The sequence below is a fragment of the Acomys minous genome, assembly GCF_964271855.1.
Source record: "Acomys minous genome assembly, chromosome: 7".
NCBI classification, from domain to species: Eukaryota; Metazoa; Chordata; class Mammalia; order Rodentia; family Muridae; genus Acomys; species Acomys minous.
Window position 1 is genome coordinate 99,380,316 of NC_140488.1, and position 23,120 is coordinate 99,403,435.

The 23,120-nt window shown below is 38.0% G+C and overlaps 1 protein-coding gene across 8 annotated transcripts in view; it reads right to left on the minus strand.

Annotated features, from left to right (window-relative positions):
• Positions 1–23,120, minus strand: part of FRMPD4 (FERM and PDZ domain containing 4) — a 919,852-nt gene that overhangs the window by 406,465 nt on the left and 490,267 nt on the right. For 3 of the 8 annotated variants that reach the window (XM_084789374.1, XM_084789375.1, XM_084789373.1), the window contains exon 2: positions 12,014–12,110. The exons of the other annotated variants lie outside the window; for them this stretch is intronic. In XM_084789374.1, coding sequence (XP_084645500.1) covers positions 12,014–12,030 — 17 coding nt within the window. In that variant the 5' untranslated portion in view covers positions 12,031–12,110. The remainder of the gene's footprint in view (positions 1–12,013; positions 12,111–23,120) is intronic. 8 annotated transcript variants of the gene reach the window in all.

The window sequence follows — 23,120 nt, forward strand, 5'->3', positions numbered from 1 at the left end:
GAAAACCAAAATTCCGTAGTGAGACCCTGTCACAATAAACCCCAAAGCAACAAACGAAAAAAAAAAGCAAGAACAATAAGAGTATCTTTTGTTCCAGGAATGTCAAGAATGTTAAGAGAAATCCTGTTGAGGTTAATATTTATAGCAAAGCATACAGTTAATAGTGGCCACTAGTCTCAGTAACTCAAAACATTTCACAACTAATTGTAGCCTTCTGTCACTAAGAATTAGTTAATCTAGTCAATTTCTGTATTCTCATACAGAGATATAAGCAAAATCAGTGATGTAACATAAGCTCTATAGGCAAGTGTTAAGCCAAGTCATCTGGGACTTGACATTTATAGAATTTTAGGGTGAGATTTTATAAACAGAAATGTTATAAAATGAAGTATGCCAAAGTAACTGAGCTATAAGGTCTTACCGGGGTCCTGTGCATGTGGAATGCTCCAGAGCTTAAGAGCTAGCAGGTGAGTTTGCCTCTGCACAGCTTTCTTGATAAGCTGTTCAAATGATGAGCTTCCCTTAAAAGGTCTGGTGGGATTGGCTTCTCACCTTCCACAAGGATGAAGTCATTCTTCTGGAAAGAATGGCTAATAGATGGCTAGTAATGAGATGGAGTGATGGAACACAACTTTGCAGTCAGGTGGTCTGGGATGTAAGCTGGCCAATGGCTGACCATTTAGCAGTATGGACACATTGCTCCCTGTGCTGAGGGGTCCACTGTGTCCTAGAATCTTTTCTCTTAATAACTAATAGGTCCTTTATCTGGTCCTAACTAGTCATCCTATCTGCACTCTTGGTGGCCTTGCAGATCAGCCTAAGAATATGAACTGTTAGTCTTGTGTTTCTCATACTGGCCAGCAGATTCTAGATTTAGACTATCATTCTCTAACTCTTTGCTCTATTTAGAACTGTTTGAGTAACAAAAATAGAAAATAACAGAACAAGCTGAATATCAAGGCTCCACTCTGTGGGTTTATGTTACACTAGATAACAAAACTACAAAATCATAAGTGTATGTCTGGAAAATAATAGGCATGCTAATGTGGGCAGAGGAAAGCTCATGAATCCTCAACACTACACAAAGGACTACAGACATCTCCAAAATGGTGAGATCAGGAGATCAGCCCTGAAAACATACATACAAGTACCACCATGCTGACTGAGCAGGTTATAATTAGGAATGCATGTGTCTATACATATATGGGTGTGCATAAAATAACTTTTAATGGAAAAGAGGCAAATACTTTGAAAGATAAAGGAGGGGTATATAGGAGAGTTTGGATGGAGGAAAGGAGAAATGATGTAATTAGATCATAATCTCAAAAACAAAAAGTTTTAAAATCAATTAAGTTTTCTGTCATGTGAGAAGGGAAACTTATCTTGTCTTTTTTCGACGTTCATTTTATGTACATATAAGCAGAAAAGTTTAAAGCTTAAGAAATTTTTGTAGAAGGCTAGGAACCCATCCCACTGGACTTTTTAACAGCTTATCAGAGAGCTGTGCAGAGGAGAACTCCCCTTCTATCCACTGTCTCTTATGCTCTGGAGCATTTCACCTGCACAGGACCCCTATAAGACATTATATTTCAGTTATTTTTGCATACTTCATTTTATAACAGTTCTGTTTGTCGTTAGCCATTCTCCTGCATTGATACTCTAATTTGCTTACCCCACTGTCCTTTTATAGCAATGCAACCCAAAAACACAATGAGAATCCACTGGGTAAAACCTCAGAATGGCTGTATGGAAAAGTGAGGTGGTTCACAAGCATCGAGAAAAGATGGAGAAGCAACTGAGCATACCCTGCAAGGGAGCAGAGACCTCATGTAAATGCTTCGAAACACTGGAATTCAGAAGTAAAATTGAGCATGCTTGACAAACCTTTGGGCTCAACAAATATACTCCTAGATGTGTGTTCAACATAAATGCACAAACATTTACCAAAGGGCATGTAGCAAAGTGTTCAGATCATCAATATTATCACAGTTCATTAGTGAAAGCAACTCCAATCCCCCACCAAGAAATGAATGGTTAAGTGATTTGAGATATGTTTCTTCAATGAATGTCTAGAGCAATGGAAGTGAACTACAACTACATGCCAGGAAATGAATGAAATGAGACAAAAGTTTTCAAAAGGCATCACTAATCCACAGAGTTCAGGATAGGTGTTATTTCTGGCTGACTGGTGGTTTCATGGAGCCCCAGGTGGCTTCTTATTCTGACTATAGCTGCAGCATGTAGATACTTAACTTTGTAAAGAATACTTGACTTCCCACATGCATTAATTATACATTAATCTGAATATGTATAGCCCTTTCATAGAAAGCTAATTTTCAAATGTCCTGTCTTTATTGAAATGATGGAGACTGTCAATATGGTAGCATCACAATGAGGCAAGACTATGCAAGTTCCAAGTCTGGAAATTTGGCTGATGAGAATGTCACACATAAGGAACCAAGGGGCATCTTTCCTGTTTCTAGGGTGGGAGGCATACAACCATGAAGAGATGGAATAAGCCACAAGAAAGAATGGGATTTAGAAACTGCTACAAGATGAAAACACTTTAGGCACATCTCCACTACAAAAATCTCCCTAGAAAGAAGTGCAGTATTACCAAAGTTAAGAGAAACACATTTTCTCCAATGGTCTTTCTCATTTCCTGTCGTTTTCTACTTTGGCACATCCTGCTCTGTCATGATGTCCTCTCTTGCAAGGGCCTAATCAATAGACTTAACAGAACCCATTCAAAAAGAATTTTCTATGAAACTTTTTCTACAGAGATTTCTTTCTTGTTCACCTCCAGTTTTCATTTCCTGTCTCTTGACCTGCTTTTAACTTATTACAAAGTTAATTTGAAATGTCTAACCTGTTGCAACATGTAGTCCATATCAGGTTAGTTTTAATCAGAAACATTTTGAAAATTTAATTAAATATCAGAGTGTTTATCTGTAGTTCCAAAACAACTTTCCTTTTCAATAAAGATGAGGGCACAATGACCAAGGTTGATGTTAAGACCTCTATGATAAATTTTCTAAGGTAAATCCAGCAGTTCATTTACAGAGACCTGGCAAACACAACAGGGCAGGCATTTCATGGTAAAAGAATACAAGGACAGAAAAAAATTTTTTAAAGAAAATACAATACACTAAAACCCTACAGAACCAAGGCGTTAGGGAACAGAAGGAAAGTGTCTTGTCCTACCTCCTCTTTTATATTCATAGTAGAGTCAGAATCACATGGCATGGGCTGCTTTTGTTGTTGTTGTTAGGTTTGGGTTTGGTGTGTGTGTATGTGTGTGTGTGTGCATGTATGTGTGTGTTTGTGTGTGTGTCATAGACATATTGCTCAGACAGTCATGGGAAGGACTCCTACAAGCAGGGATTGGTTTTCAGTGTGATCTCTTTCAAGGACAGGAGTACCTAGTTTGCGGTAAATCCCAGCATTTGGGAGGTAGAGGCAGGAGGATAGAATGATCATAAAAATAAATAGATAAATATGGCTTCTCTCTCTTACCCAGAGTCCCCTTGGTTTGGGCCACTTTTCACTTAGTCCAGCCATCCCTGTCTTTTTTTTTAAGATGTATTTATTTATTATGTATACAGTGTTTTGCTTGAATATACACCCGCATGCCAGAAGAGGGCACCAGGTCACATTATAGATGGTTGTGAGCCACCATGTGGTTGCTGGGAATTGAACTCATGACCTTTGAAAGAGCAGCCCGTGCTCTTAACCTCTGAGCCATCTAGTGAGTAATTTGGAGTTCGTTTAACAAGCATGGTAACAGAGTTTGCTCCTTTGGCTGTACTAATTGTTGAGATTGTTCTCCCCTTTGCTTTGTACTCTCTGCTACTAATTTACGAGAGGTAATGAGAGGGGTAGTCATAGCATGTGAATTCCATCCAATCACTCAATAGTTCCTTTCTGCTTCCCTGTCACTAAAGTGTTTGTTTGCATTGCTGCTGCTGCTGCTCCTTCACTGAAGACCAGCGACTCTGCATTGAAGATATACTTTTTATTTTATAATTTTTTTCTGGACATTTGATTAGCAGAAATGGAATATGGGTAGTGTTTTGTCTTCTTACGCCAGGAGGTGACCAGAAATCACACTCCCTCCCCTTACTTCACCTTGACACATGATCGAATTCCCCCAAGATCTCCAATTTCTTAAATACTTCCTAGCACAAGATAGAGAATCAGTCACATAGACCATCTTCTTTCTCTGTCTCCTTCTAATCCTCAAAAGAAGAAGCATAATGCCTGTTTCTTGCCTATTTTCCTTACCATCGGGCTGAAATAAACTCACAGGTTGACTTCAAAGGGTAGAGAGTCTGCAGCCTCTAAATAGGGCATCAGCTGATGGCAAACAAACAATTCCATGTGAAATCTAAAACTTCCTTTCTAACTGTGTTTTCCTGTGGAAATATGTTGCCCCCTATACTATATGCAGGGGGCGGTGTAAATGTTTTAGATGGTGAGAAAGTTCTTCTAGGGCTGGATAAATGCTCAATGAAGAAAATACTTGCTGCACAGACATGGGGACATGCATTCAGATCTCTGCAGTACCACACTCATACAAAAAACTGGGCTGGCCACATGTACATCAGTAACCCCAGTGCTGTGGAGGGCTGGTAGAGACAGGATTTTTGGGATTTCCTGGACACTAGTTGAGATCCAGGTTTTGTTAGTGACCTTCTCTCTCTCTCTCTCTCTCTCTCTCTCTCTCTCTCTCTCTCTCTCTCTCTCACACACACACACACACACACACACACACACACACACACACATACACATACGAAGCCCCTTATATTAGGAAGACTAGTGAATTTCATCAAGTGATATTTACCCTGAATATTTTGAGTGCTTCTAAATACCTGTTTGCAAGCTTGATGCCCTCCAGTAATAGAAAATAGCCCAGTGTGCATGTGTTACATACATATGCTTACTTGCACAATAAAATAGTACTTAAAATGAAAATTAATAGTGTTTATTTAATACATGATTAGGTTTGAGAAAATTTGTAATAACTATCAAGCATTTGTCTATATATTATAATATGAAAAATCATTTAAATAAACTGGAAATCAAACATTAAGGCAAAGAATGTTTCACTGTAATATTCCAAAAAACTATTTCCATTTTAATAAGACATCTAATTATAACAATTTAAATACAATGGCAGAACCATGCTGTATTCATGCATTTTGTCTTCTAATTCAATTTAGAATTCTAAAACAACTAAATCACTGAAGTTAAAAGCAAATGTGAAATATTGAGGAAGAATAAGAATTTATTTACACTAATACCTTAGTAGTTATTTAATATCTTTCTAAAAATACTCATATATAATTTCACATGGGAAACAAACTAAACATGGGATAAAAAGGCTTAATCTAGTCCATATGGTATATTTTAAATTCTACATTTTAAAAGTTGGAAGGAGTAGAGCAATTCTCATACCAAATGACCATGGAAATAAATTAAACACAAAAAATATTAAAAACATATTTTCAGGAATTCAGGCTTTGTAGTTTTGTTGGTCAAAGTGTTTATCTAGTAAAGGCATATTTTCATAAGAAAAGGGATATAGTTTTAAATGAATATCACATTTCTCTTGCATTCTTGTGCCCAAAATGAGAGGGAGCAGGTTCTCCTCAATAGGATTATATAATTAAACCAAGTATGCACAACCACCTTGAATCACCATATTATTATAACTATCCTCAATTAATTACCTAAAAAGAAAATGACACACTTTCATGGCAATGGAAAATATTACTTATGTTAATTACTTATTTCAGAATATTGGATAAAACATCTCACACTGTCATATCCTATTTGTAAATGCCAATTCTTCTATTATGAATTAATGAAAAGGTCTCTAAAGAAGAGGATATTATATTAGTCACAGAATAATGGATGTAACTATTTTAACAACTAAAAATGGATTTTTTCGAACAAAAATTCTTTAACCAAAGGAGAAAAGATCATGAAACTAGTTTCCTCTCTTAGCAAACCATGAAGCAAAATGAGATGAATGGAGAATTTAAAAAAATACATGTGCCAATTTTGTCACAGTTAAGGGCAGACTACAAAACATTTGTAAGAAATTCTAAGTTTGTAGAGGGGTGAAAATATGGATTCAGGATTACATAGTGTGGCGGTTTGAGTGAGAATGACCCCCATAGATTCATATGTCTGAATGTTTGTCATCGATTAGTGGAACTGTTTAAGAATGACCAGGAAGTGTGGCTTCATTGGAGGAGGTATGTCACTGGGGGTGGGCTTGGAGGTTTCAAAAGCCCACTCCATTCCCAGTCTCTCTGACTGTGGGTCAGGTTATAAGCTTTTCACTGCTTTTCCAGCAACATGGCTGCCATGCCTGCCATCATCTGCCCACCATGATCATGGACTAGCACTTGGAAACTATAAGCAAGCTTCTAGTTAAATGCTTCCTTTTATATGTCGCCTAGGCCATGGTGTTTCAGCACAATGATAGAATAGTAACAAAGACATTACTAATTATTAATCAGCTACTCATCAGTTTCCTGTAGTTGGGATGAGCCTGCAACTTTTTTGTGATATGGTGATCTAATCAAAGAAATGATGGGTGTACCCTTGCAAAGTTTCAGCAGGAATGTATGCTCAGTGGAAGATGAGCCTGAATCTAGGCCAAGGGCTGTGTCTATGTCTTGCCCTTCCTTCCTTCACTTACATTCTTAGAAGGTAACCTCACTTGGGATTGTTACTTATAAAACTTTATTATCTTACTTAGTCTCTGGTCAATTATAGTGCTATTTCTCTCATTATAACTTTCACCATCACTATCCTCATTCCAGCGTAGCAAATATCTATGGATGTTGCTTCAACTTTTATAATAGTGTGACTTATTCATACACTTTCAAGAGTTCAGATATTTAAAATTGTTAAAGAAAATGTATTTCAAAAAGGCAAATTATTCTCAAAGCTTAAGAGAAGTAGTAAAGGCATGTCTTTTTCCTCAATAATTTCTTGTTCATAAAGCAGCTTATTGAGGTATTTGGGAGAGTTGCCTTTTGTTTTCCAGCATTAGGAATTGAATTGATAGTTTCGTGCTTACTAAGCAAGCTTTCTATCAGTGAGGTACATATTCAGCCTTTAGCAAATACTTTTTATAAATTCAAAGAGAACATTACATGACAGCTCTTTGTCAAATTTCTAAACCTTAAGCACAACATAGATTGCAGCATTCTGAAAGGCTAGAAAGAGTGACAGTGTTTTATAAATGGGAATAGATTTAGTGTTCAATAAAGTATATAATTATCAGGGTAGAAATAAATTGGCTGAAAGTGAGGGATTTGCTGTCAATTCCCATGTCTTCCAGTACATCACAAATCATATATCCATGTCACAAAATGTAAACTTAGCCCCTAGGGTGTTGGCAAAGGCTAATAAAGCTCAGGCACAGGGAGAATTCCATATCTTTACCAATTGTTCAAGATTCACCATCACTAGCTTTGTTCAATAGTTCATGAGCACAGAGAAGTCTATTGCTACCTGAATCTTTTTCATTGGGAAATTTACTGGGCCTTCTTCTGACTGGTAATAAAGAACTAAAAAAAAAAAAAAAAAAAAGGAGTGCCCTCTCAAACCAGTCTAAGGTTGAATAGAAAAGCAAACATATAGACATTCATAAGCAGACCACTTCAACATGTCCACCTGTTTCTTGCAAGCACTCCACCCAGCCCCTCACAAATACATCCACCCATACATCACCGATTAGCTCTCACTGACTATCAACTGGGAAGATAACTGACATCTTTCCTATTTATTTTAGCCAGGCTTAACTAATCTCCACACAAACACTCAAGAGCATCTTTAAAGGCATTTCAATTTCTATTCTTCCATGTTGTGTGAGTTAGGGAAGGAGAGGGTCAGAGAAAAACTTCTGATATAGAATTCCTTTTCCTCCTTACTATGCTTGACCTGAATAGGTAGCTGACTACTCAGACATATTCAGCATTTGGAATCTACTAAAGACTGAAATCGATTATACACATATTACACTTATTGTTGTGTTTACTATAAAGAAATGGAATTGTTTAAAAGCCAGAAAGAGACTCCATAGCATGTCAGCTCCCTCAGTCTTCAAAGGTCAGTGAATTCACACAAAATCAGAAAAGATAAATGCATGCTCTTTGGCCGAGAAACTCCTGTACATGATTTATTGAAAGAAGTTCAGTTCTATTTCAATAATTAGCATCAGGAAATCAATAACTCTGTGACAAGGACAAAGTATAAAATGCCCTCCTCCTCCACTTCCTAATGAGGATAGATAAGAAGGAACAATGCTTGGTTTTGACAAGGCTCACAAGTAGGGATGTGAGAAGGAAGCAGAGGCAGAACGGAGTATCAAAGGCTAAACTAATGAACTCCAGGGCAGGCTGGCTGCACAAGAAGGGCAGGGTAGAAGGAAAAGAGAGAAGGAGGCAGAGAGGAAGGGGAGAGGGAAAGGAAAAGAGAGGAGAGGAGAGGTACACACATACACACACACACACACACACACACACACACACACACACACACATACACACACACACATACACACACACACACACACACACACACACACACACACACACACACACACACAAAGAGCTTTCAACATCTACTGAAATGAATGGGACTTGATGATAGGGAGTCTAACAAGAATTTGTGGAAATTTTGACAATAGAACATGACAGCCCCCACCCGCCATACCACATATCCACATGTCTTCAAGGCCTTCAACAAGGACCTACGTTGTTTTTTTAAGGCTTTTGGGATTGCATTTGTGATTTCTTTAATGGCATACCCTGCTGAGGAGAGCCTTCAGGCAAGAGCAAACAGCCTAGACAGACAGGATGATGTGTGCTGAGAGACTTCATAGCAAAAGAAAAAAATGAATAAGGTACAAACACAAACCATTTCTAAGCCTGTTTTGGGGCAGGTATGCTTAACATCAGTGATGTACTATGTTTTAGAATTCCAAGTTAAATTAAGACACTAAATGCATGACTACAACATCAAATAACCGTGTAATTTCTCCAGAAACATACAATGTTCCTTAAGAATGAAAATGACTTAGGCACATGGGGACTGCAGGGAAAGCTAATTTTTGCCTTTGTATATAAACTTAATTAAGAATGAGGCTACTGTTGGGGTCTTGACACTAAAGTAATTTCATCCAAAGGAAACAATAACTATAGAAACCAATAAATAAGCATCGTTAGGGCTCACCGCCATGACATGTGATGAACCATGTTTAGGTAAAAAATGCTGATGTGAAGAACGAGGTCAGTGAGATGTTCACATATCCCAGATTGTACTAAGTATGAGACAATGGCCCTATAAACTGCAAGAAGCTTCTGGCAGTCTCATTATCAAGCTCAACCACTTTTCAGGAACAGGCAGATGGTTGTGTTGACGTTTCTTTAATCTGCCTTCTTCTCTCTTTGCTTTTTTTCCCTTTGGACATTCCCCTCAAACCTCTACCGCCATTTCCCACTTAACAACAGCTCCGTTCATATGCCTGGATGTTTGTAACCTTGGCCTCTTTCCTGAGCTCCTAGACCCAGGTTTCCTACTAGCATGCTGGCTCTAGCCAGATGGAAACCCACTGACACCTCCCAATCAGAAGGACCCCAAATGAATCCTTTTGGCAGAGTCTGCATCACTGCCCCATACTCTTATGAATAAGGAAATAGAAGCCCATGAGTTAATCCTCTAGTTCAAGGTCACTGGGTAATCAGTAATAAACAGTCAGAATTTGAGCCCTGAGCTCTTGCTTTCAAATCTTTTCCCTGTCTCCCTTCCAGCTTACTCACTGTCCCTGTTGCCATATTCCCATACTTCTTAAGTAGACAGGGAAAGTGATCCAATGGTCTACCATCCCGCAGACACTCATCTCTTCTTCCTAATGTTGCTAATATTGTTCATGGCCCCCAAGCTCACTGAGAATGAAAGTATCTCTGCACTACCAATAAATAACAAGCAGAACCATAAGCTCCAGACTTCATTCATCCAAAGCTCCCCTCTACATCTTATTTGCTGTGCATTCTGGGAAAGTATGTGTTGGTTTTCCAGTATAAAATATACACAAATAGTTATAATACATAGCTTCACTATAAGGAAATGAATTACTGATATATATATATATATATATATATATATATATATATATATATATATATTACACCATTCATGTTATATGAAAACCAGCTTGCTCCCTCTTGGTTCTGTGGCTCTCTACAAACTGATCCTTACCTTCTTATTAACCATAATTCTTCACATACAGGTCACCCCTACCAGACTGTCTTGGCACTGCTCTACAAGAAGTTTCTTTCTGTTCTTCTGCCTCAAAAAATTTCCCAAACATTTCTTCAGTTTGGTAGAGCTTTGCCAGTCTCTACTTCTGGTGTGTAACAGATTAAGTTGTCATCCAAGACCAGGTCCCATTAAACAAAACCCTCATCTCTTAGGCTGGCTCATATATATATATATTGTCCTAAATGTCAGCTTTTCTGGCTCTACCATTTTAGTGCAGGATTATGGATATATACCATTGTGCTGAATTTTTGTGGAGCTGGGTTTCAAACCCCAGAGCTTCATGCATGCTGGGCAAGCATTCTATCAGTTGAGACACATTCCCAGAATTTCCATTTCCTATTTTCATAAGGCATCATAGCCAGATTAAATTAGCATCCATTGATGACCTCATGAAGGACACTGCTAGAGGTTATGATGCCTAACCTTGAATTTTCTACTCTTTCCTGTAAAGTTGTGAGCCATTTCACCTGCCTATACTGAAAATCCTGGTGCACATACAAACTCACAGCGACTGTGGCAGTGTGCACAAGACATGCATGGGTCTGCACCAGGTGGGGTTATGGAGTTGAAAGAAGTGGACACATATCCCCATCCATAATTCAGAAGCTATCATCAATTCATAGTCACTTGCAAATGAAAAGAGAGTCTCACTGGGTGAACAGCCCACTTTTAAGAATAGGCTACATGCCTAGAAGTAGGTGTCCAACAGAAAATGAACTCAACCACATTGTTAGGGTTTTTTTGTCTCATAATGTTAAGTCAAGATACCTTTTTGTTAACCTTACAGGTTCTTTGTGTACTTATTATGGCTTCCAGTTTTATGTTTTTATGGGATTCCTGTGTATGTATGTATGCCTCTGTATGTAAACATGTTTGCTGTTCTTTTTTCTTTGGCACATTTTCTTCTTTGGTTGTTTTGCTCTATTGCAATTTGTTTGTTTTACCTATTTATTTTATTATTGTTCCTTATATTCCTGTTTGTTTTATAAAGAGAGACAGAAAGTATATGGGTCCACATGGGAGGGAGAGTGGGAGAGTGGGAAGAACAGGGATGGTTAAAGTGAGGGAAAACTATAATCAGAATATATTGCATGGACAATATTTTCAATACAATAAATATGATGAGAGAGAGAGAGAGAGAGAGAGAGAGAGAGAGAGAGAGAGAGAGAGAGAGAGAGATGTAATGTACCTAAGCCCAAGTAGATACTGTTAAAAAGTAAATGGCCTGGAACATAGCTCATGAATGTTTGCTTTAGTTTGACAAATTTCAAGCTTTATTATACTAAAAGTCAATTCTAAAAGATAGAGATTTGCTAAAATCCAGAGGCAGCATCACCTCTTTAATAATTAATTGCTTTCTTTCTCTTTATTTAGTCATTTTTCTCTGTATATGATAAGGATAGAAAGCAATTCTGTGTGGCCTTCCAGCTTTAATTCTGTGATATTCTTATTTTAAATTTCAAAACCAAACAAATTATCAGAAAAGGGACATTATTTAAAAGCTCAAAATCAAGGCCTGCTCACTCCATTGTTGGGATACATGAAAGGACACAAGATGTTGTGTGGAAGAATCATAAAAGCCAACCAGAGAAATCAAATGGAATAAAGAATTAACAGCTTAAGGGTAAGAGTCAGAGAGAGTTCAAATCTTAGAGCTGTCACTTACCAGCTGTGTGACCTCATGCCACTGAACTGCTCTGTGTCTCAGTTTCCTGAACTGTAAGTAGGGACACTAATGCCTGTCTCCTAAAACAGCAGAGTGCCTGAAAAATAACAAATACTCAGTAAATGGTGTATGTTAATGACAATAACAGCAACAGTAATAATAGCTTGGGAAAACAAATTTGACCTTTTCTTCAGCATTATTCATCAAATTATAATAGACTTGGATTTGAATAGAATAGGACCATCTTTCTTCATGCTTCCCTCCCCTAGCATCTTTTCCCTCTGATCAATGTCTTGGTTCATTTCCTAAAATGATGCATTTCTAAGTATTATTTCATGCTTTGACAATAGAGCAAGATGCTTGGGAGGGCAAGCCTTTATGAACAATAGACCTGGCCTCAGAACAGAAGGCTGATGAAACTTGAAATATCACAGTCTCAAATCTAGTTGTTTCACACATAAAAACAAAAATTAACTTGAAAACAAAGGCTCATATTACTCATATAAGCTGAGAGAGAGAGAGAGAGCCCTGAAGCTCCCCAACAAGAACTTGAGTTCAACTCCCAGAACCTGCTTAAAGCTGGACAGGGTAGCATACATCTGTAATCTCAGAGCCCCTATAGGGAACTGACAGCAGAGACAAAAGAATTGCTGGAACCCACATTAGGCACTGGGCAGGAGCTGTGCTGCACAGTGCACATTGGGCAATGTGCGATGACTGGACTCTGTATGGGAAGAGAATCAAACCTGGTCCTCTGGTGTGGCAGTCAAGAATTGCACCACTGAACCACCCATGTTGTGGCCACAACTATCACATGATGCTTCCACAGCCTGTGTGTCCTGACAGTCCTAGGACCATCTCGCTATTCTTTCACTGACAGTTCCTGGGCCCTAAATGGATAGAGCTAGGATAAGAAGTTTGTAAACCCGGTTAGGCTAACATACACAGTGGGAAAACACAAGGGGCCCACTTTGAAACGAGGTAGAAAGTGAAGACTAATAAACTAAACTTATCTATCTGATCATTAGCATGTACACATATGTTGTCGTATGCTAGTACCTACCTACAGTCATACAAATGAATGAGTGTTACACACATTCACATATGCACATTCACACATACACACACACACACATACACACACACACACACACACACACAGAGAGAGAGAGAGAGAGAGAGAGAGAGAGAGAGAGAGAGAGAGAGAGAGAGAGATTTAAAATATGTAATAATGTTCCAAAAGTTTATGATTCTGTGTTGGGCTGCATTCGTAGCTACACTGAGGTCCATGTAGCCTGTAGGCTATGGCTTGACTGCACCTGAACATGAGCTCCAGTGCTCTAGGTAGCAGTTTGACAGTAGAAATCACTGCTCAACTTGAGGATGTCTGTCGGAAATGTCACATGACTTGAAAGGCAAAGAAACACACACTGGCCAGGAAGGTTTAGAGACCATTAAATTTCAATGTGAGTATGAGCACAAGAACCCTTAAATGTATAACAGAATATCAAGCTAAAAATTATTAGCAAAAAAAAGTGTTTTTAAAACTATAAAATGCAAGCAATTCAGAGGAGGGAAATTGTGTAGACCTTGTCACACTAAGGTATAAGGTGGCTAGGAATGTAGTTCAGTGATAGAGCACTTGTCTAGTACATGTGAGGCCATAACTATTTCAATTTCCAGTGCTTGAGGGAGGAAGATGTTATAAAAGTAGAAGACACTGGTCTGTGGTCAACTTACAGATCCAGTCTGTCACATATTCATCTCAGACAAAGCCTGAAGGATTTCTAGACACCCTTCAGAATAGAAATGGTTCATAGCCCCAGTTGGTATACTATGGCCGAAATACTCACTATGTCCTTTTTGCCAAACAATTTCCTCCTCAAATGGAAACTAGAATTTGCTTCTCCCAAGTAGTTTCCCCCTCTCCTCTCTAACAGAAGCCCAGTTTCTATCTTTATTGTTTGCCAATGTTTGCCATTTATTGTAAGAAAATATGCATACAGATAACATAGCATGCCTAAACCTGTTGAGTATTGCAAACGTTATATTCCTTTTCCCTGGAGAAATATGAACACTATGAGATGGCTAATAACTTTCACAGTACACTCAAGAATGTGTAATCAATCAGCCTGTGCCATAAATTCACTGTGACATAATTGGCCATCTAGGAACTGAGGCCTTACATGCCACAAGTGGAAAGTTTTACTGGAGAATCACATGATGTACCTTAAAATTTCAGTTGGTCAAGAAGAGTAATACCAAGGCAAGATGGAATAAACTTTTGGAATGGAGGGAGGGAATCAGAGACAAGAGGATATAGAGATGAGATCCTCCAGCCCAGGGTAAGAACCTGTCTCTAATGAAGTGAACGCTATTCCTGAGGACAATATTCAACATTGTTCTCTGACTTCCAAATTCATATGTACTCATGTACTTATATACACGAATACTCAGAGTACACACACACACACACACACACACACACACACACACACACACACACGTCTTGGAAAACTTCATTGTGAAGGTTGAACCTGACCCCCATGACATAATATCAGAAAAGCAATACAACCACAAAGAACTACTTTAACCAGTTATCTTGATCGACTTTCATTCTTCATGCCCACAGATTTACTGTTGACCTAATCTAAGTCGAGGTTATAAGTGACTGTCACAGACCACATGCACAGTCATTAAACCCAAAGGTGGATTGAGTCATGATAGTTTCTTTACCTTATCTGATCTATATAGTCTAAAAGAATCTATTTTATTACCTTTGACCCATATCCTAAACAAATTTTCACAAAATAGACACTTAAAATATAACATAATCCTTAAATTTATGCATTCCTTTTAGACCTCATTTTTTTTTCTAAAAAGATACACATGCTTTCTCTCTGAGTCCTTGATTGACAACTCCATATTGCCCAATATTTCTGGATAATGACAGTCACAATAATTTTAATATTTTTGTGCTTTTTGCAGTTGGAAAGATATTTAGCTAATAGATAAAAATTAACAGAAAAATATCTTTAATAAGTACTTGCCTACAAAAAGACCATCTTTAATTTTAGAATTAATCATTAGGCAAGAAATACATATTGCATAGATTTAATGATAATCTTCACTTATTTACATTTTAATTGCTCTAATTGCTTCCTTGTTGGTCAAAGTGGCAACAGATTTTCAGTGCTTCAGTGTATTCTGTATTTGCTGACCTTCTACAACCCTGTCCTCTTTCTTTTACCCACTTGTCCTCCACTGTGTGATGGTAAATATTAGTGAGATCTACAATCTCCTATGAGATAAACCTCTGGATATGTCTGTGAGAGATTTTGTACTTTACGGTGATTGAGATGGGAAGATCTGTTGTAAATCTGAGTGACACCATTCCATGGGCTTGGGAACTAGACTGTGTCAAAAGGAAATGAGAAACCAGCATTCAATTCTCTATGATTCCTGACTGTGACCAGTTACCTTGTGTCCCCATAGCTAGGTCTTCCCCCACTGTCATAGATTGTATTCTTCGCTAAAACTGAAAGCCAAAGTAAACCCTTCATCCGTTAAGTTGCTTCCTTCTTGTAAGGGTCACAACAATGAGTTAAGTAATAACACACACACACACACACACACACACACACACACACACACACACACACACACCATCTTCTAGCATTCAGTCCTATGCAAACCTGTTACCATGCTTCCCATTACTTCAGAGTGCAAGCCTGCTTTTCTGCCACGTTCTTCATCTTCTTGGTTCAATCCACTGCTATACTCAACTAAAACCTCAGAATAGTCACAGCTCCAGTGTTCACCCTTTTGAATTCCCCTTTCTGTCCATGAAGCCAAAAAGGAAAAAAAAAAAAGACTTGGCTTTGAAGTTGGACATTTTTTCTCTACCAGCTGTGTGACCTTTCGGGCTCAGCATGGGATTAGTTTGTTCATCTAAATCCAAAATGTTGTTAGTTCTCAAATGTCCATCAGAGTTGGGATAGGAAAGAGCCTTTGGCCTTTCTTATGCTAGTGCAAAATATTACAGTTCCCTGCACAGTGTCTGTATGCTGACTGATGAGGCTTCATTTAAGTATCATCCATGTGCCAGGCACCTCTCTGGGCACCAAGTTCATCAAAAATGTATTCTCTTAGCCCTAGTTGGCAAATACATCCTCTTCCTAGAAGCAGGGGCAGGCATGACAGAATTCAGCTCCTTTAGTCCCAGTCCTCATTATTTCTTGAGGAGGACCCAAAAAGACATACTTTTTCAAGCACAGGGCTTCCAAGATAAGCATTATCAAGACCACTGCTGTTGCTGATATCCGAGCATCACCTAGTAGAGATGGCAACTACTAGATATGAAGAATTTCTAGAACTAGAAGAAACCTCCACTGACATTTGGACTCTAAAATGACTTATCAACACCACTGGCCAGTACAGATGGAGATGAAACAAGATCCACCATATTATTACAGTCTTTGAACTTGAAGATATCCTTGACTCTGACTGAAATTAAGATGGACCATGATCTTGGTCTCTGATATATTTTTCCATTTTATGCTGAAAAGAAATGTCAAGACAATGAACAATGTTTCTGCAAATGAGCTTAGGGGAGAATAAAGCTTTTTCATTTGTAACCTCAACCAACCAAAGACAAGTGTGTCAAGATGCTCATTTAAGCAAGTATATTTGAATAGGTGTAGCCAATGATCTTGTGCCAATTAGATTTACAAGTGTGGCTGGTGACAAAGGCAAGAAAATCATGATGTTAAAATTAACTGTTAAACACTTGAACTAGCACAACACAACAGATAAAATGAGAACAAGATGGAGTAAATGGACTAAGCGCTAACACATGAGCACTCTCCTGGTAGATCGCTGCCTAAAGCATCTTGGTGGAGGAAAAAAATGGACTTATAATCTGTTACCACACATCCCTGAGAGTACCTCAATTACTAGGTTGACATGAGATAACTCATAAGTTAAACCATTTTAATGCAGACTTATTCTCTCTCTGAAATAAAATCACAGGATCCAAAATAAGGATATGGTTTAGTGTCAAAAGTGCTTTGCACTGAAAGATGGTATTGATACCACAATAATACTATATGATTTAAAGGTTTTAAGAGGACACAGTACTTTCTGCAACATTCCCTAAGAGTATATGATAGTATTATATACTCTATTATATGTTTACACACACAAGGGCTATTTTCATGGGAACAGATAACATAAATCCACAGATGGTGGTTGTATATTATACATCCGGAAAGTCTCTCCATTATCTAATGACCCAAGAAGCCATATCTACCAACTCTATATTCTTAAAGATGTATTTATTCTTATTTTATGTGTAAGTCAGTGTTTGCTTGTAAGTATGTCTACCATGTGTAGGGGTGGTATACACAGAAGACAGAAAAGAATGTCAGAACCCCTGGGGTTAAGGATGGTTGTGAGATACCGCATGGATGCTATGAATGGGACCAGAGTTCTCTGCAAGAGTGGCAAGTGTTGTTAACCATGAAGCCATCTTTCCAGCTTGCATACCCGTGTTCTTGAAAGTGGGTATCTATGGTTTCCTGCCAAAAAATTTTTACATTTGTAGATAACCACCATACCCAAAATGTACAGACCTAAATCTGTTTACTCTAGCCAGGTACACATGTCACAAAGATTTGTCCATTGTAATTAAATTTCACCCCAAATGATTTTTGTCTGATTATCTTCTTAAATTATACAAAGAAGGATAATGATTCTCATCCTTCTTCTAGGAAGTTAGGTTGACAAGTTTACTCTACCCAAATACAACAAAGTAAACTTGTTTTTCACAGACAGAATAGTTCACCAAGATCAAGTTATAATCCTGGATTTTATCCTTAAAAATAGTTATATTTTATTCTGGAAGAATTTTTTTCTGTTCACTTGGATAGATGAAAATTCATTTTGTTAGCACAGTTATGTATAAAATGCTCTTTTCTCATTTTGCATAGTGGTATGTGCTTTTAATCCCAGTTCTCAGGAGGCAGAGGCAAGTGAATCTCTGGGAGTTCTCAGTAAGCTTGGTCTACATAGTAAGTTCAAGTTCAGCTTCAACTACATAGTAAGAGCCTGTGTTTAAGAAAGAAAAAGAAAGGTTATGGAACTTGAGAGATGATTCAATAATTAAGAGCAAGTAGCAACGTTCCCAGAAGAATTGGGTTCAGGTCTCAGTACCCACATCCCAAGTCACAACCACTTGGACCTCCAGTGCCAGGGGATTTGATGCCCTTTTCTGGCTTTCCATGCACTAGGCACAGACACCATACATAGGAATACATGCAGGCAAAATACCCATACATATTTTTAAAAGCCTACTATCTTTTCTCATAATAAAAATTGCTGCTTTTCATACTTAGGTTGAATTCCGTTATGTTTCATCTTGACCACACTTCTGGAACTAAGAGCCCCAAACAAAAACATATGCTAGTAGCTGCCTCCTTATAAAACATGTGAAATGTGGAATGCTCAATGGACCTCAGGTAATGAATCATATATGCTTGCAAAAATTTCTAGTACATAATTGCCTGTCCACAATAATTGTTGAAAATTAGCCCATTTCTAGGGTTTGTGCATATGGCTCATAAAATAATGTCACCTTTTTTCATGTGATTCATAGGCTTTATTTCAATGTTAAAATAAACAGATGTTTATCTTTAAATGAAGTAGAAAATATAATGCTCTTAAAACTTTTGGCACATTAATTCTGGTTAAAAATGGCACACATCTGTGGTTAGGAAAAATATACTATGGTTCCTTAGTCCTATGGGAAACCACAAATTAGGGGTTGACAAGTTGCAGGTACTTAAAATGTCTGGCAATATTGCTACTCCATATAAAATAGGGAACTTAATCGGGATTGTATTTACTCTGTCCATATGCTGCTCTCAGGCTACAAGGGCACCTTGCTTTGTAAGGCAGTGTTTTAAGAGTAAGTCTTCAAGAAAAACTAAACAAAATGAGGTCCAATTAATGGCTTTTATTTTTATCTATAAATGGCAAATTATGTTGCTAAGCAATTTTTTTTTAAAAAATCTATTTTTAGAACATACCAGAGGTGGGAAATTGCTTTCCCATTCTCAATTAATATGAGCCCAAGATTTTAAAATTTAACATTAATTCCAATTTAAGTTTGGGTGAAAATAAAGAAGCTGCAATCTAACTGTTTCCTAAAAGGTATTAATTTGGATAGAAACATGAAAGTGACTTAGCCATGTCTTTAATAAATGTTCACATTTCATCTAACTACTATAGACCCAGTAAGCAGACTTGAGGAATATACATTTTCTTAGATTTATTGAGCTATAGTTTCTACCGCCTGGCTATTTGAAATCCAGGAATCCTAAACTGTAGATTCAAACATGAAACTCTCTCCCCAATAAAAATGTTCTTTTAGTTACCAAACTTTTCAATTCTTATATGTCTTTTTATATCTTTTTTAAATATTTTTACATTTTATTTTATGTGTACAGGTATCTTACCTCCATGTATGTATGTGTCCATGTGCGGGTCTTATGCTCAGGGGAGACTCAGAAGAATCCTTTGGGACTGGAGTTATGGGTGGTTGTGAACCTCTGTGTGTGTATGCTGGGAACTCAACCTGGATCCTCCACAAGAGCTAGCAGCACTCTGAACCACTGACCTGTCTCTCCAGGCCTTTTTATTTTTAGTGTATACATGTTACATTTCTTAGATTGTATTCAGTTGATAAGACAGACATCACTATGTAGCTACGAAGGACTTGAAATCACAATCCTCAGCTGCCTGAAGGCTACAGGTTTGTGACAGCATGCTTGGCAAATCACTAGAGAGATTAAAAACATATTAATGCTTCTTGAAAAGAACAAGGAAATCAAAAGGATGTCATTATTGCTTTGAACTAAAGTAACCTCTTATATTCATACTTTTTAAAATAATTGTAACCAAATAAATAACTGACTAGATGCAACTTGAGGTAGGCTCACATTTGAGAGGATACAGGCTATTGTGGCAGAACAAAGTGCACGATGCCAGAAACAGGAGTATGGAACTCCTTGTATCTGAGATAGCCAGGAAGCAAAGACAGAACTTGGACCAGAAATAAAATCTTCATTAAGAGCTCCAGTGGCTCCTTACCTCCACCTAGGTCTCAGCTAAAGGCTGAAGGTCGAATTCAGTAGAGCTCCACCAGATGAGGATTCTATGTTGAAACACATGATGACGTGAGAGACAGTTCATATTCGAGCCATCATACCTTGTATGTGAAGGTAACTGAGAGAGAAATGGATTCCTATTTTGATAGCCTTGCTAGATTTCCACAATGATACCCTCTTTATTTCCCAGACAAGCTATTAATTGAACTACAGTTATTATGATCTTTTTGTTTGGTTGGGTTTTGTTTTGCTTTGGGTTGGTTGGTTGGTTGGCTGGCTAGTTTTTTGAGACAGGGGTTCTCTGTGTAGCCTTGGCTGTCATGGACTTATGCTGTAGACCAGGCTAGCCTTGAACTCACAGCGATTCACTTGCCTCTGCCTCCCCAATTGCTGGGATTACAGGTATGTGCCACCATGCTGGAGGTTATTATGTTCTTAAATGTGTCTCTGATAGTATTCCATTGAGGTTAATTTAATAACTTACCAAGTTTTCTCATCTCAAGGACAAAGAGAACAAAACTATCTTGTGTTTGTTTTGGAAATTCCTGATCCAGAAATGGGGCCATATGCTTATAGGAATTACAGTCCAGCCTGTGCTATAGAATTATACCAGGTATCAATATCAAAAACAATAATAGCAAAAGAAATAAAAGAATCTTTAAAAATTTCCTTTTAAATCCCAGCACTCGGGAGGCAGAGGCAGGCGGATCACTGTGAGTTCAAGCTCTGCATGGTCTACAAAGTGAGTCTAGGATGGCCAAGGCTACACAGAGAAACCCTGTCTCGAAAACAAAAAACAAAACAAAAATAAAAAACAGAAGTTACATTCTCCACAGTTGAGTGCAGAGTGGGGACTGAATTTCACATGAACTCTGGTGCCCCATATTTGACCAAGGCCCCTGGATGGGGAGACCTGGTGGCACTCAGAGGAAGGATAGCAGGCTACCAAGAAGAGACTTGATACCTTATGAGCATAGACAAAGGGAGGAAGTCCCCCTCAGTCACAGTCATAGGGAAGAGGAATAGGGGGAAAGCGAGAGGCAGGGAGGAATGGGAGGATACAAAGGATGGGGTAACAATTGAGGTGTCATATGAATAAATTAATAAAAATTCCTTTTATCCTTTATGAACACATGAATGTAATTTTCATCAATTCCAGGATCAATAACTAAAGCTTGAGGCCACAGCCCATTGTCCTATCTTACCAATAAAGTCTTATTGGACTGTATATATGCTCATTGATATAAATATTTCTATGGTCACCTATAGCTGCATTGGTACCAAAACATATAACAGGCTAGAGTAGTTGTAATACATATTGTAAAGTTCTGGAAATCATAAGTAATTACTTGTTATCTGTCCGTTTACAAAAAAGAAGTGGCAATCCTTACTTTGAATCACGCTTATTCTTTTATTCACTGGGTTATTCCACAGAATGTATGCATACTTTTACTTAGGACCCAACACATCTCTGAAAGAAGTGAAAACACCAGTAGTGGGAGCCTACACCTCCTGCAGAAGGATGGGGATTAAGGCACTATGGCAATGTGAGTGGCACCAACATTGCTTCTGATGTAAAAGGTTTTTATCTTCTCCTTTCTCAATGGTAGCTTTTGTCCACCCATTAATTTACTGAACCCAAGGGAAAGCCAATTATCACCAGTGGTCCCTGGACTACAAAAGAGTCTGGCCACCAAAGTAACTCTACAAACATTATTTTCTCAAAGCTTGGCATGGTAGTACATGACTATAATCCAAGCACTTTGGAGGTGTATTAGTGAAGATCAGGAGTTCAAGTCCAGCAAGTGGTACATAAGTAGGTTCAAGATCAGCCTGGGCTACATAAAACCCCATCTCAACTTTTTTTCTGTGATTATGACTACTAATGTCAAAATTTCTCACACTCTGTTCTCAAGGGTTTTTAATCTAAATTTATAGTTCTTTTAGATAATTTATTTACTAAAATTTGATTACTAAATTATTTAAACCTGTATCGACTGCTCTCTTGGGATAAGGAAATAAATGTAGATTTCCCTCTCCTTTAGACTACTGAATCTTAGCTTGCAAAACTTAGTGGTGATACATGGGTACAAAAGTTGGGTTTGGTGATATAAGCTCAATTAAAAGCATTCATGATACAATGATAGAATGAAACTAATCTTTTTTTCTTAATTTAATTTGAAGAAACAGAGGCCTAAGTAGTCAAAAGGCTTTGTTGCTGAAAGCCCTTCTCTTGAGAATACATAAACAACATCCCCCGTCTCTTCTTAGGTCCCAACTACAGAACAAGGTGTGATTCCACCAAGTTCTTTCTGGAGTACCAGAGAGTTTTTAAGTTTATGTATACAATGGCTGAGAGGTAGCCAGAAGGGGCATGAGTGACCTTGACAGAGCCAGACTGGAAAGTCTGAACTCAGCAGGGATTCAATTCCTCACCACCTGTGTAGATAGTTTCCACTCCCCTCATTATTCCTCAACTCTATCCTCAGGCTTTTCCCAGAGACCCTGAGGACAAGTTAATTAGGGCAGAAGCCATACAACTAGTTGGCAGGGATGTCTGGATCCCCAGGTGAGAGTCCCATAATCCTCCCCAACCCTCCCGCAAGGAAGGAATGTTAACAATCTTTAATAATCATCAAGCCCAGCAGTCTGGTGACCTTAGGCAAGCAGGCCCTGGCAAACACTGGAAGACAGTGGCAGTTTGGCTTGGAGGATAGTCTTATGAAAGATCAAATAAGGTGGCTGACACCCAGCAGGTGTTCTTTGTTTAATTAGTAAAAGCAGCAGGAGTTTTTATTATTATTATTATTATTATTATTATTATTATTATTATTATTATTATTATTATTTCCTAATTTTTAGGCACTTGTAGTAAGATTTCTTCATGAATCACCTCATGTAGTCCTCACACAGTCCTATTAATGTACCCCATTTTACAA